At 40.0% G+C, this 15,940-nt stretch overlaps 1 protein-coding gene across 2 annotated transcripts in view; it reads left to right on the top strand.

Annotated features, from left to right (window-relative positions):
* Positions 1 to 6,503, top strand: part of LRPPRC (leucine rich pentatricopeptide repeat containing) — an 87,368-nt gene extending 80,865 nt beyond the window's left edge. For both annotated transcript variants that reach the window (XM_069009738.1, XM_069009739.1), the window contains exons 35-38: positions 283 to 357; positions 1,910 to 1,994; positions 4,564 to 4,706; positions 6,012 to 6,503. In XM_069009738.1, coding sequence (XP_068865839.1) covers positions 283 to 357; positions 1,910 to 1,994; positions 4,564 to 4,706; positions 6,012 to 6,068 — 360 coding nt within the window. In that variant the 3' untranslated portion in view covers positions 6,069 to 6,503. The remainder of the gene's footprint in view (positions 1 to 282; positions 358 to 1,909; positions 1,995 to 4,563; positions 4,707 to 6,011) is intronic.
* The last annotated feature ends 9,437 nt before the right edge of the window (positions 6,504 to 15,940 follow it).

Raw genomic sequence — 15,940 nt, 5'->3', positions numbered from 1 at the left:
TGGTATATTGAAGTATTAGTTTAATTCTTTCCCCTATTGTTTTAAACAAACTTTATACCTACCATTTTAAAAATGTTTATCAAAGAAGTGCATGAAATAAACTTGGTTTGTGGTTGTTTTTTTGGTTTTCTTTTCAAACTAATAGTCAATTATTTACCTTGTAAATAGGTAATATATTAGTATGTTGTTTTAAGCATCTGTAATTCGAAATGTTCACCTTAGTCATTTTGTTTGTCAGTAACCTGCTCATGTCTGCTACATTAATGATTTCTTTGTCTTCAGAGGTGGGATGCAATAGTTCAGGAGAAGAGAACTTTGGGGCGTTTTATGGCTAGAGCAGCATCTAAACCTGGACAGGTATAATATTTTTTTTCATGTATACAATTCTATATGTAGCAAAGTACTATTTCATCAACCTCTGTTAACATGTTTTGAACTTCACAGTTGACAGCTTTACTGGGTTTCTTGGGGAGGGGGGAGGTTAATTTCCAGAGCTGGTTGTATTTAAAGAACAGTTCACATTATGGAGCATGATGGAAAGGAGGGTGTACTTCATATTTTTCTATTGTTTCAGTTATTTCCTGTGCTTTTGATGTTACACCGTATATCCTGCAAACATTGTGCTTAAAATGTTTTACTGCATTATCCAGTTCAGTATCACAGTCCTTATTTTATTGGCTACATTGTACGAATACAAATGCAAGTTAAAACCTCAGCCTCTCTCTGATGATAAAATGCCTCTGTGTTTACATTAAAAGACACTTTTCATATTACTTGTTGTGGTGGTTTGGACATGTATCTAGTTGGAGCATCTGTTTATGTTCCTGGCTTTGTGCTCGTTCCCTGTAATTTGAAATGCTCTCATTTATGTGCTTGCTCTACTCCTATCCTTCCCTCCTCATATAGCCCCCTCAAAGTAAACAAAAAAGCCCCAAAACAAATAAAACATAAATCCAAAGACCAACAAAAAACCCCTACCTCTAACAAAAAAGCCTTAGCACACACTAAAAAACTCAAACACCCGCTGCCCCCCAACCCTCAAACCCAACACTGAACAACAACAACCAAAAAGACCCTGAAGTACACACCCAAGCAAAACCACATGGATTCCTCTCTCATAGAGGAGCAGCATCAGGAGACATCTAGCACACAAACTATAGTAAATACTTTTCAAATGAGGCAAATGAACATGATATTTTGTGGAAATTGTCATTAAATACTAATAGATTTAAAGTTCTTTTGTTGTAGTGATGATGATAAATACGACGTGATAAACACTATTGTTTGGTGTGTATAAGAAGGAACTAAAAAACGTTGACGTTTCCCAGCTCATCAAGCTGCAATTTTACTAACACATCGAAGCTGGTAGTGTGTGATAAAAGTGTTATTAATTTCTATAAACAGTTTTTAATTTAAAATCTGAGAATTTTTGAAACTGGAATCAGAGGCTGAGGGAAGGAGGTTCCAAACTTAAACACATTAGTTAGTAATCTGACTCCTTTTAAGCATTGATCATAGCTACCATTGACCTCTAGGTCATTGAAGGATGCTGAGTGTTTTGCAGTTTTCCTAAATTGGTTGAGATCCTGCCATATTCTCATTACTACGTTAATTACCTACCTGAAAAAAAAAAGAGACACTAGTGTTTAGGATTCCTGAGTAAGGATTTTAGACCTTTATTACATTAATTGCATTTTGTCCTTCATTTCTTTTACACTTTCATATTTGCATCCAAAATTTTGGGAAAGAAATTATCGTATCTACTTTTAGTCACATAGTCTATTCCTTGTTACCAGTACAGTTAATTTCATTAAAAAATGTGCAGTCACTCTTCTAACTTTGTCAGCTTTATTTTGTTCTCTAAGATTTCGAGTTAATGCTCTTTTTGTCTGTGCATTGAATTTCACAGGCAAAGAGGATTGAGACACTTCTAGAACTGATTCCTGAGCACCTCGATCCGGTGGTGGCGTACCGGTACCTCTTGAGATGTTACGGTGAGTGACTCTCCTTGGGATGGTGTTTTAGTAAGAACTCTGGAGACATTCAGAAAGGTCATGCAAGCCCTTGCTTGCTTTACAGTTCGAGTCATAAAGAGATGCAGGGGTTATCTGAGGTTTTTCTTGTTTCAGTCTGTTGGGTCTGTATGCTGTCCTGGCTGTTAGGGTGGAAGAGCAACCAGCTGACACGAGCTGTGAATCCTTTTCTTAGAACCTAAAGTAGGGGCTTCATGGAATAAGAAAGAATTCATCTTAACCCATGGGGAAAAATACTGTAGGAATGAATGGCTTTTAAAATGAATCCAGCTTTTTTCCCCCAAAACATGTAGTAATATTGGTTCCATGTGTTTGTGTGTGTTTGAAAATCATAAGCGATTAGTTCTGTCAGTAATACAAAAGGATCTTATTAGTGTAAATTCTTTATGCATCTTGTAATTCAGCCAAAGTTAATATTCTAGATGCTTTCATTTGAATTTACATTGAAGTACTTATCAGTTCTCTTTGTAGTTGAAGTCAGAGGTGAGCACCTCTAAAAAATCAAGTTGTTTGTTTAATTATGTTTATTTGCAAGATTTACTCTTGACAAACCAGGATGTACAGCTCCTATGGCAACACTCAGTTGGAAGCTTGCACCTCTGTGCTGTGGAGTCCTTTGCCTTGTGTATTCTGATAGTGTGCTCCAGTTTTATTACAGGGAGTAAATACTTTTCACACATGTTACAAGAAAAAAGTACAAGGACAGAAGCCCTTGTGCTCCAGTCTATCACAGAGGAGATAAATAGGAATAATTAGGTAAAACACTTCAAACACAAATCCAAGCTATGGTGGTAAACGAATACAAACTTACTTTTTTAAATCAAGTTGTAGAAGTCCCATGATGTGTTATCTAACTTAGAAAATTTGCTTGCTTAATAACATTCCAAAGAGCAATCGCTACCAAAATCGTTTAGCCCTGTAACAGATAGCTTCAGGTTCACAGCAGGGTAAGTTTCTAACATGTTTTTACAAAACAAAAAGTTGCCCTTCTGTCAGCAGCACTTTACTTGCTGCTGTATGCTGTCGTTAGTCCTGTGCTGCTTTGACCACTACCAGTAAATTTTTACCAGTAAAAATTCCGTAAGTGAACTTAGTAAGTTTTTCGCTATCCTTCCTAATAACTACATCATAGTATAGCAGTTTCATAAAGAGATTGCAGAGAATCAGTCACTTGCCCTACTTGTACCTAAAGCAGTGGTTAGAGTGTATTGAACATATGAAGCCACACTGTGTATGAGCAGATGCTTGCTGTACTCTCTGTTCAGGCAGAGGTATACCTGGCTCCTAGCAGGTTCTAGAGGAGACATTCAGTAGCAGCGTGAAGAGTTTTAAAAGCTGTTCCCAGGTTTTTCTGTGCAATCATCTCACCTGCATGAGACATTGATCATTTGACTGTTAAAGGGGTGATCAGCAAAATATTTGGCACAACTGAAAATGAGAAGGCTGTGCATAGATTGTGCTCTAGCCATGAGGGGTAGAAATAAGAGCTCTTAAATCAAAGAAATCAAAGATTTTTTTTTTTTAAGTAAGTAAGCTTTCAAAAATAATTTCTTATTTTGGACCAAATCCAACCTTGTAGTAGCATAATTTTTGAGAGAACAAATGATTCTCCTTTCAGGCCATTGTTGTTTTTAGTTAGAAAAGTCTCTGAAACACAGCAGAGTATTGTTATTACCACAATTGGTTACGCTTTCTAATTATTAAAATAAATGGGCAAATAAAATTGTTTGTGTTTAGCAAAGATACAGTAGAACATAGGTCCCAGCTGAAAGACGTTTGATCATCTGTCACGCATCCATGATGGAACAAATAAAAGGACCTTTGCTCCTTTACCTTGTCCTGAGATGTGATCCACTGCCAGGGCTAGCTTTCCTTCAGTCTGGTGAGATGCACAATCCTTTGCTGTATACCTTTTAGAAAAAAGAAATATGTAACATCACAAAATGCAATCTAAGTATTAGCTCTTTCTGTTGGTGTTTCCCATACAATAAACCTATTTTAAAGTTGTAGAAAGTTAATGATTTCTATGCTTTCATTAAGCTGTCATTTCATGCAGTTCTTGCAGTAGCCTCCCACATTCAAAAGGGAGCTCAGCCACTTGCCAGATGTGAGTGGGAAGCTTTTTCTCACAAGAAAGGGACACAGGCTATCCATTTCTGCACAATGCTTTTTCTGTTCTTTATGAGCCATTGTTTTTATAGCTCCTATGGCTGTGAAGATGTTTCCAAATGTCAACAAGTAAAACCTGAGACAGCTCCCATACTGCAGGTGTTTGTGTTCTCCCGAGCAACAGAATGAATTTAACTGGACATGATGGCTTCCTTGATGTTCACAAGATGCTAGGAACTGTTGTGCTTCTAGGACCCTGGGGACAGCAGTGAAACTGTCAGGGGTCGCTTCAGTTTTATCCCAGTGCTTCTCAAGCAGAAGTCTGAGCAGCAGAGAAGTCGATGGTTAAGCATGAGTGAAAACAGGTGGAAAGAGAAACAAGTAACCACTGAGATCTTTTGGGTTTTATTTTTTCCCTCAGAATTGGATGGGGATGTTGCTTCTGTAAAGGCTACGTATGAGAAAACAAAAGCGAAGAATATAGAGCTGCACGAGATCTCTTTGAAATCTTTAGCAACTTTTCTGAAGAAAGTAGGAGAGCCTGTCCCTTTCACTGAACCCCCTGTGAGTATTTCCTAATTAAGAAATAGATCTGCAGAGTTGTGTATGTTCAATGTTAATAAAACAGATTGCATGAATAATGACATAGGGACCAGGTCTCTGCAGAGACTCCTCAAAGGAGGTAATTTATGAAGTCTTGGTGTTGTGGGAGCTATGGTAATCTTGCATTGGATTTGACTTGAGGAAGTAAAACCTCTTGGGGCTTACAGTATTTCAACTACCTCATTCTTATCAGGCACTCATCTACAGGTGTACCTTTATCAAATCTCCTTGGGGCATTTATCAGAGCAATTGGACTTGAAAAGGCTTATAGAATGTGTGCTTCAGTAACAATTAATGGCTTCTAGTTTTCATTAATTAGTGTTTTGTGTCCAGTGTAAGTTGCTGCACTAGTAGGATGGAATTTTAGAACTGTAGGAATTCGTTTTCTACTGCAGGTTTCTTTCCAGCTGCCTTGCCAACGTAGGTATGCAACTGTGCAAATACATGTTACTTGAGGGTGACAAGCAGCATGATATTAAATTTGTAAAGACTGCAAATAATTTTGCATCATTCCTTTGACTAATAATCTACTAGTACCATTTTTGCAAAGCAAAATTTGAAGACGTTATATTTTCCATTCTCTAAGCAAACTTATTATTGCTATTCTCTCACCACTTTTTGTATTCTGAAAAAATGTTCTCATATAATTCTGTAACGACTGGCTGTATACTGTTTCTCTATATTGCTTCATGATAAATGTGATTTTCTTTCCTAATTTTGTAAAGAATCGGAGAAAATCTTGGCGCAAAATACTTGGTTTAGCCTTTTGATGACTATGGTGGTTTTTTTCTGCATCTTTGACATAATTTATAATCTGAATTTTTATTTGGACTGTAAATTTTAAACCTAGAATGTCTGTTTCTTATATGTAGCTAGGGAAAATAAGTGTTTTTTCCAAGTCACTGGGATGATTCATTTTCTGATTTCCCTGTTCAATTTTTCTCTAATGCAGCTTGGTCTTTAAAAGCGTTTCAATTTTTTTGACACAATTGCAGATTGAAGTTAAAAAGTATTTTCATTTAAAAAATGAAATTGATTATATTATTGCATTTAGTAATAGAAGCTTCATTATGCATTTTTGGCAAGGTTTTCCTTTTCCTTTTATTCACTCTCTCTGGTATTTTTCCTAATTATACAGACTTCAATACAGATCTAGTTTTGCATGACAGAGAATAATAGATTTTGTCAGGACGTAAGACTTTGTTCAGAATTAGTAACTTTTCAGTTGAAACACGGTTGAACTTGTTTATTCCACTCTGTTTATAGGAGACATTCAAGTTCTATGTGGAAAAATGGAAGAACAGAAAATCGGAAGCATCATGAACAGACAGTTTTATGACTTAGTTGTTTATGAAATTGTTTAAATACTGCATTCAATAAAAACTTTAAAAAGCATGTTATGTGTAATTTTTAATTTAAATCTGTGATTAACAATCACTTTCCGTAACTGCAGTTGATAGAAACATTCATTAATAGAAATGCTGTTAAAATTGCTAATGAAATATCAAGATGCAGCCTTCTGAGATATTTCTGTTTTGATGTATGATCTGCTATAAACTCAACTGTTTCTTTGCCCCTATTGATTTGCCAGATGTATGTATATCAAGAAAGTTGCTGGAACTGTAACTGAAGGAGACTGTCTTATTCCTTGTTCTTTGCCTGGTCACTGTATTTTGGGGTGAAGTATAAGGGTGAAGAATGTCATCTTCAGGATTCAGCTGTATCTACACAGAAAATAAACATATTTTTTAAGTTTTCTGTTAATTGTACTTTCTTGTGTTAAGCAGCTTGGTAGGGTGTTGCATATTACACGTAAAGACAAAATACTTTCACCTTTTTACACTAACCTTGTGTGTTGTAGTTGGATAGCATCTTCGTTCTCATAACTTAGTCCAGTTGATTTTACAGACACAAGAACTGCATATCCATGGAAACAGGCCCTTTAAACAAAGCAGTGCCTATTCTTTGCAGGGGTAGCAATTTTTACTTACTGGGAGACCAGTGGACATGCTTTATTTGAAGGAATGTGGGAGTACAGCTACTCTGATACGATATTTTAGAGCCCAGAGTTGTGTGATCATGAAAATAAGACACGCCTAAGTTACAAAGATTAAATAATAGGTAGAAAAGACATCCATTCTCTCTATGCATAATGATGGAAACTCACAAATGTGCACATTGGTTTTGCAAATGGAATATGTTGCCTACTGACTACTTCAGACAGGTTTTAACGAAATGAAAGATTGTGCATTTCATAGCTTTGTTTATTAATCTCTATGTTTTCAGCCATACCTTAACGTTATCTTTCTTAGGTTTTCCCGCATAGGCAAAACTGTGGTAATTTAAAATTCATGTGTGCACACAAGGTTTTGGCAAAATTTTGCAAGACTCGTATGGTAATCTGAATGTGTCAAGAAAGAAATCGGGACCTAAGGTTTTTTTTAAGTGAAACTTCCAATTTAATTAATTATTATATTAAAAAATACACAGAAAAATCCTGCTGCACTTTAAACATGAGGCTTCACTAATCAGGAGGGGGGAGCATGGTCAATTCTGTTTTCCAGGCAAGCTGGATGAATGCAAGCAGTGTCTGCTTCCTCGGTGGTGTGGTTTTGCAGTGACCTTCATCACTCCACAAGCGTAGACTCGACAACATACAGCAGCTACATGGCTCGAACCGTCTCGCACCCTTTGTTCCTGGCTTGTCAAGATAAGGCATTAACATTTGAAATCTCATTCATAGCCTAATGGTTGTGTGTGCCCTATCTGAAAGCATGCATAGGCAGGACTCAGTTTATTTCATTTCACAAATGGAGATTGTTCTTTTTTCTAAAGCTGCAGCTACATTACATGTGTTTCAGTGTAATAGCAGCACAATTGAAGACTGTGTCAACTAGTTGGCAACCCTTTCTCTGGTGCCACAGGTCTTGTTTTTAGAGGTCATCTCGTGAATCTCTCTCCATTTCACAGCAGTAGCCGTGTTCCTGTAAGCAGAGTCACAGCTGAGCCTAACTGGAGGAAATGGGCACGGATGCTGCTGGAGCTGAGCTAGCACATGGATTAAGGAAGAGAATATTACTTGAAGCAAACACCAGGTCATCACAGAGGAAGTTAACAGCAGATCTGTTCATCTTCACTCCCTTTTTGACGAGGAGGCGATTGAGGCTGTGGATCAGGTACTGCACCCATCAGTTGTTAATACCAAGGGGTCATGTTTGCTGGCTGCTGCCCTCTGAGGCAGGAGAGCAGCACACAAGGCCACAGCCAGATGCAGGGCTGTGTGTTGCTGGTGCCCATGGTGGGGTCTGACCATGCAGTATTGGTGCAAGTTAACATCTGTGCATTTTTCTTCTAGCTGGTTTGACTTGAACTCTGCCAGAACCATGCTCTGTAATTTAATTGTTGCAGTTACAGAGGTAAAAAGTACATTTGATAGCCTGTGACTGAAGAGTATAAATGAAACTGTTTTCAGCTCCAAAATTGCCTTTTGAGTGACCTCATGGAAAGTTATGGGCTGAGCAAACCAGCTGATTAAAAGTTATGGGCTGAGCAGAGCTGATTAAACGTCAGTGAGGCACTGCAGGAACATGAGACCAAACAGAACCAGGGTTCCATGGCAGCAGTGACAGGGAAATGGGCAAAAGGGCACGCTGACCATTTGGGATTCCATTGGAATAGCCTGGGCTCATGGAGCCCAACCCACCTCTGTGGCAGAGATGGGAAGGAGCAGATTGTTTAAAGGATGGGCTGCTGTTGTTCATAATACTTTTGATTTCCTGTTCCAGTAAATGTTTCATGTGCAGTTAGGGGATGATTACACAGAGAAGTGCAGTCTCTCCTGTCTTTAAAATGTGGGCTAGTGAGGGATTTGTGCCACTCTGGGACACAATCATCTCGGTCTGAAACAAGGTTATACCGGGAAGGTTTTGCAGAATCGGCATTTGTGCCGACGCTTCAAGAGCACGCTTGAAATGATAATATTTCTTGTGCATCGTTGTGCTGAGACTCAGCCATTTCAAGCATGAAGAAAAGTGCAGTTTAGAAGGTTGGCATTTCTTCACCAGAGAAGTAGGCAGTTTCATTATTTCTTCATCTTCAAAGAGAGAAACCTGTAAGATGACAAAATGCAGAATGGCAGCCTTGCGAACTTGTCATGGTGATTTACTGGTCCTGAGAGCAAACACACTCTGTCACACTGACCACCGCATGCACCCCTTTAAAGCAGGATAGAATTATTTGCCACTGGCTAGTGGATAACTGGGATTGTGCAAGATCCAGACCAGGTGTGGTGTCTGTGAGATGGACCTTTCCAGAGGCCTCCGTGGGAAGCAGAGAGCCTGCTGACATGCCATGACCTGACATGTTACTGTAAAAAGCAAATTGTGAGAGTGTGTATGTGTTTGCATAATTGTGTGTCTTGATTGGGGTTGAGAGGACTCGGAAAAGCTTGCTGCTTGAATTGAGATGACTTAATCTCACTTCTGTGCCCTGCATCACATTGTGGGCTTGCCTCTTCCCCCACTCTCCTTCAGGCAGGGGCAGGAGGAGGGGACTTTTTGGGCTTTTGAGATCAACACGGGAAAAGTTTCCTCGTTAACTACCAATGGAGTCATTCTGCAGCATGATAATTACATGCTATAGTTTTATCCTTATCTACTAAAACAGTTCGTTCAACTCATTGTCTCCTGAGACCCTTTTTTATGGCAAGAATTGCAGCTTGGTAGGTTAGTAGCTGTCTTCTGACTTTCTTAATATGTACCCACTGTTGAAAATGGAGTAGCTGAACGGATTGTGACTCTGGCAGTGAGAGTCAGAGGGTTTTTATAGATCAAATGCCTGAGTCAGCAGGATTCCAGCTGCAGTTTACATGACCAGGGAGGATCATGAGTGCACATATTGACAGAGAAATAGACTGGTAGTGTGTTCACCAGGGTGCTACTGTATTTAGTGCTTTTCTTGAACATGTGATGTTTCTGGACTTCCCAGGAACACAGCAGAGGAGAAAATGACAGAAGTGATGGATGTGAGCAGGAGGTTTTGCTGTTCAATGTGAGAAATCTGTCAGCATCTAGAAGGAATGTCCAGTTTCCTGCACCAGTTTATTTTTACTGTAAAGGTGAAAAAAGTAAGCATGTAAGAAAAGGCTGAGACTGTCATTGAATTTAGCCCTTTATTTTTTAGCAAATATTTCTCTTTATTTCTTGAAACTATTCTCACAATTTCTGTGTAAAGTAACTGCCAAAAAGTATTTCCTTTCCAGAATGGCTGCAGCCTCTGGTGGTTTGCCAGTGCTTCTGTGAATCAATAATCAGAGGAAATCCAATATCCTTCTAACTGAGACTGTAATTCAATCTGAGGGCATCTTCCTGAATGTGCAGATCCTCAGCTACAAGAGCAGAGTGCTGGGTTTCCCATTAGATATGGAAATAAGAGTAGATATGGAAGTTTGAGGTTCAAGTTTTCTCTACTGTTTCCTGTAATTAAGAAAATGAGATAATAGAAACTGTCTTGTGCAGTGTCTGCTATAGACGGGGGTTCCACGTTGATCTACTTTTAGATAAAACTATTAATGCAAGGTTCCTCTCTGATACTCTTAAACCTTTATATTGCAATTGGCTAATGCTTCCCAATTTGTCATGTGATTACTCTTGAACACTGATAAAGCACTGGTATCTATGGAATTGCTGTTGTCTGCAGTGATTGCTACAAACCTCTTTGTTTCTCACAGTTGCTTCCCTCAGCTCTAGGTGACGGTGAACTCAGGGCTTAGAAAGCAGTGAACCCCAGTGTCTGGCAGTTCTTGAGTCTTGACAACCAGCAGCAAATTTAATTCTTGGCTTTGCAAGTAGTTGGCATCTGCTGTTCTTCACATACTCCATGAGACCAGGGCAAATCTGAAAAGTGAGTTTTGGGAAGGGTTGTAGATAGTTGGAGGTGAGTCTTGAGGGCAGGAGTGGAGGGTGGACTTCCTAGATGGAAAGCATTGGGCTGGAGGAAAAGCAGGGGAGTGTGGACAAGACAGGGTTGTTCTAGCCAACCTCCTTCAAGGCTGTCGAAGGCTGTGAAAGGCTGCTTTGTTGGGTGCTGGATTTCTGTTTATGGGAGATGGGCTGGGAGGAGTGGTTGTCAAAACACAGGATCACTGCAGAGGAACTCTGAAGGAGTGGGAAGTACAGGGAAATTGGGAAGGATGGCAGTTGTGGGTATCAATAGACAAAACCAGCAGCTTCAGTGTGATGCCTTAGGCCTGGAATTTGGGAGGGATTGGGATTGGAAGTGAATGATCATGAGAGGAAGGAGCAGCCTGCAGCTTGTTGGCTGCCATGGTTGATGACACCACCATGGACCTTTGCCTTTCTCATGGCTCCCACTGACTCCTCTTCAACTGCTTCTCCTTGAGGTTTGCTGGAGAACACTGTGGCAGCAGCAGGGGCTGCTAGGGTGTGTTGGCTGCTGAGCCCAAGAGGAAGAGGCCATGAAGGACTGATCAGAGCTGCTGAGTCAAGCCTGGCCCTCATGCCTTTCCCCCACAGGGAGTCGGGATGGCACTGGTCCTGTAATCGCAGCTGGGTGACTGAAGGAAGAGGAGCATCATCACAGGCCAGAAATACCAAAGGAAGTTTGTCCCAGCAGCAGCCTCTTCAACCTCTCCTCAAATTCAAAAGCAGCTGTAATAGCAAGTGTGGTGTTAGTATAATTGGGGGTGGTTCTGAAGAGGAGTCTGGATACAGGACCATGTGTAGCATTGCGGCCATCACCGTTTCTTTGTGTGTTCTGATACTGAAATTGCAGCCTGAGGTGAGGTTGTAACTGAAGCAACTGTAACCAGTTGCTGAGCCTGCTACTGAGCCATAATCTGACAAACTTTCTTTCTAAACCAAAAATAAATCATGCAAATGTCCTTGTTACTTGCAGAGTTCCCTGAGATTTCCCTCCCATTACTGTAGTTAGTAGCTAGAAGGGTCTGTGTGTGGGGTTAGTTAACCGCAAAGCCTGATCATCAAGCAATTGTCCATTTCTAGGGCCCTCAGAACCCTTTGTAAGTAAAATTACACTGTAAAAATTAGAAATATGATAGCGTATACTCACTGGAAAATCCATTAGAAGCAATATATCTTTGCTTAAACAAGGTTTTTGCTTTTATTCTTGATATTATTGACACAGCCTGTATTTCAAACGTTAATGTTCAGCAAGAGAGAGCGCTGGTTATATCATGTGCTGCACCTGGTTAACAGTTCAGCATTCCAGGGAGGAGAAAAAAAACCCTGATCAAGTGTGTGATAGCTGAAAATAAATATGTATATAATGTGAAATTAATTATTTTGAATCCTTTAGCTTTCCATCTTCTTTTATATATATGGATTTAGTGACAGCCATATTTTTCATCCCCTATAGTACATATAAAATATTGTGCTCCAGTTGTGTTTATGCCAAGGAATACAATTTCTGCATTTGAGTGTCTTTCTCACTGTCATCAATAACATTATAAATTTGTCTAAATTCAGCAAGTAAAAACAAGGTTGGAAACTATGTTTTATACCACTAGCTGCAGGGGGCATAAAATTACGGTAATTTGTGGCTTTACTATTGTCAGTCATGTTCAAGAGTTTTTTCCAGTGGAAATTTATCACGCGCCTGTCACTGAACATACTACAGAGCTGCAAGGCGGTTTTCTAATATAGAGGCACTGAGCAATTCCCTGTGAAGTACAAAAAGCTAAAAATACTCATTCACCTTTCTTTTGTCTTGCTTTTAGAAGGAACGAACCTGGAGCAAGTGTGTGGAAAGCATTCGGCAGTGCTGAGCTCTGCTGTAACCAGACAAGTGCACCTTTCTTGGTAACAATAACACTTGGCCAAAATGCTTTTTTATATGATTATTTGTAGGAGTTTTGGGGGGAAGTGGGGAAGCAGGTACAGCTTGTGGTGTGAGTGGCCAGAAGTGCTGTGTGCAGAATCACTGCGGGACTGGTGGGACGGTGCCAGCTTTCCAACTGTGCCCACCGGCCTGAAATCCCCCTGTGGCTCGGGGGGGGGATGGCAGCTCATGCTCCTATTGCTATGAACTACAAGCCAAAAAGTTGATTAAATGATTCTATCAAGGGGATGCTAAAAGAGCAAAGACGTTGTTGGTGTTCTGCCTTGCTCAGCTGAGATCAGAGTCTCTTGGGCTGATGGCCACCACAGGTTTGACCTCCGACTTTCCCACCTGGAAATCCAGCGGCTGCCTTGTGTAGCATAACATCCAGGACCTGGTGGCAGCTAATAGGGGCACTACATGTCTTGTTCTTCAGAATTTTCATTTTGTGTAGCACATTTTTCTGCTGCCTCATTTGGAGCTCCCGTTTTTTTGGCTTAATGCCTTTCCACAGTCAGATGAAGCACTACCACAAGGCAATTGGCTATTTTTAACTGAGTCATAGAAGATTTGGGTGTTTGTTGAAAAGTGATTATTAAGATAATACTCAGTTCTTTTGATGCCTTTTCCTGGTCTTAAAATCAAGAGTCATACACGGTTAGAAGGGGAAAAGGGATTTTACCTTGGTGTTTATTTTAAGGATCCTTAGGTGTACACGTCCAGGTCATATGCATCGAGATGCACCCCGGGCAATCTTCACAGCATTGAATCGTGAGAAGGATGATGTTTACTTGTGTCAGGGAGGAGCTGCTGGTGGAGGCAGTGCTGCTACATTATTTGGTTTTCTTCCTTCTGATTTTCTCCGTGAAACCTGAAGGTTTTCTATTTTAAAACAGTTTTTGTCGTTTTCTAAACGCTTCCCCCATCCCCCAGTAAGTGAAAGTGAGCAAAGGTACTGTCTTGAAGACTGATGATGTTACCTGTGACCTGGTATGGTTGTATGTTATTGCAAGGCACTAGGAGTTTATTGAAAAACACATTTTTTGTGCATTTTGGTTTTGACTACTTGAGAATGTTCATAGATTTTCAATTCCTCTGCATTTCCTTGAAAACTCAGGCTAATTTGCTTGTGTAAAAAATACGAATTATTTTTGAGGCAAATGGCATTGTTTGTTTACTCACCATGTAGTTCTGGCCTGTACTTTACCATTTAGGCCTCTAAACCCACTCGTTCAACATGAAAAACTATTGTGGGGCAGAAACAATGCTGAGATGCAGTAGGAAACATAGCAAAATCTGATCAGGTGCTTAAAGAGGAGCAAAACATCCAAATGTGTTGTTAATGGGAGATGCTGGTTCTGGAGCCATGTTGTGAATGTTGAGGGTTTGAAGTTGCAGGTTTTTTAGCACTGGAAGCATTATAAGTATCTTAATTGTGGCCATGAAAGCAAAACAATGCCAACAAAATTTGCAATTCAAAATAACCTTTAAGTTTGATTTAATGACAAAATAATTGTCAACAAACAGTCTTATAATTAATTATATGAATTGGCAACAGCACTTCTATAAATTATGGATCTGAACTGCTTTTTGAATATTCTCTACAAAAAAAAGAACAGAGCAATCATAGGCATTAGTTATGTGTGTACATACATATGTATGTAATCCATTCATGCAGATACCTCTACATGTTAATATGAACACACACACATGTATATGTGCTTTCTAAAGCTCAGCAGTTCTGAAAAGGGTTAAGCAGTTTTAAAATTACCTCAACCCACTGCTTAAACATTGTTGCCTTAATTAATAGCTGCTAACACATGAAGGGCTTGTCTTGGCTCTCAGAGTATATAAAAAAAAAAAAGCAGCATGTCACAGAGCTCTGTGTACACTGTTTCTTGTCTACTGCCATTAAAATTAATCACTGCAGCTATAACCTGAAAGGTTTGTTATTTCTGGTGCAAGTGGACACACCAACACCTGCAATTTCTTACCCAAAGGATCTCTATGCACAGTGTATTGACTGGGATTTTTTTTTAAAGGAATTTAATGTTTTGGGTTTTGTTCTTGTTTTGTTTTTATTAAAAGGAATGGCTATTGATACTTGTCACTTACCTAGCATTTCTGAAGGGATTTTGGAATGAATGAATATGAAATGAAACTTTTGGCAACTACTTACTAATTTAGATTAGCCATAGTGAAAGCTAGTCCTTCCCCAAGGAGAAGTTAAAAATATTATGGAGGACTAACACTACCCATGAGCCAATAATGCAGGGCAGTGTTTTTATAATCCATTTTCCAGTGCTAAAAGACTCTGTCCTTTTGCTGTAGTGGAGAGACTGCAAAAACTTGGAGTGGAAATTGGGAAGAACTTCCCACCTCTTGCTGTATTAAATACTAAACTAATAAAGGCAATTTTTAAATCTGTTTCTTAACAGATCAGTATCCATGTCACCAACAACTTTCATGGTTCTAAATTTGGTGAATTTTCCTTACAAATGTTGTTGTTGCTTGTATTTGATAATCCCATTCCCAAACTGGACACGCCTGCACAGTGCAGCCCCACAGCCTGTTGCCCCATAGCTGGGTTGTGTTGGGTTGTGGTAGTTCAGATAGTTGGACAAAACAACCTGGGAACCCTGTGACCAATTAAATGTGGTGCCAGTCCAAAAGCAGTTTTTGCACTGACTTGGTTGCCTGCAGGAGCAGGGACCAGGACTTACAGCTGAGGAGATCCCTTCTAAAGCTGGTCAGGGGGAACATAGGGAGAGCAAGGACAGCAGCTGGTGAATCCTTGGGACTGGTGGGCAATGCTGTGCCAGTGGCACATCAGCCTTACCACATTGCTGAAGTCCATAACACTGTGCTGGCCCTGTGGAGTGGGCAGCACAGTGAGTTTTGGGCAGTGTCTTCCTTGTGTTGTTTAGTCTCGGTATTGAGATTGTTGTGGACTACAGCAACTCGGGTTATACTGATACAGGGAGTGCAGGCAGGAGGGCACAGTGCTGCTGGTACAGGGATGCAGTCTAAGGAAAAGGAATGGCTACTCTCAAACTTGGAAAGCAAAGCTGTGCTGAAATTCAGTTATGACTTCTAGCCTTCATTGGAGCTCGTGGGAAGACTTCTCTTGCCTCAGCAGCCATTTGCTTTTGCAGCAGCAGCTCCACTATGGAAGTGTGAGCAGAGGCCAAGGCATGCAGCATGACCTTCCGTGGCTGAGGGGGGCTTCCTTAATAACTTGCATTATTTGCAACTGCCAGCAGTGCGAGTGGGGCAGGTTGTGTGTCATCCACCCACTCTTCCCTGAGCTCTTCTCTGTACACAGCCCCACGGATGCT

The sequence above is a fragment of the Aphelocoma coerulescens genome, chromosome 3, assembly GCF_041296385.1.
Source record: "Aphelocoma coerulescens isolate FSJ_1873_10779 chromosome 3, UR_Acoe_1.0, whole genome shotgun sequence".
NCBI lineage: Eukaryota > Metazoa > Chordata > Aves > Passeriformes > Corvidae > Aphelocoma > Aphelocoma coerulescens.
Note: the sequence above shows the minus strand (reverse complement) of the source record. Positions and strands in the feature narration are given on the sequence as shown.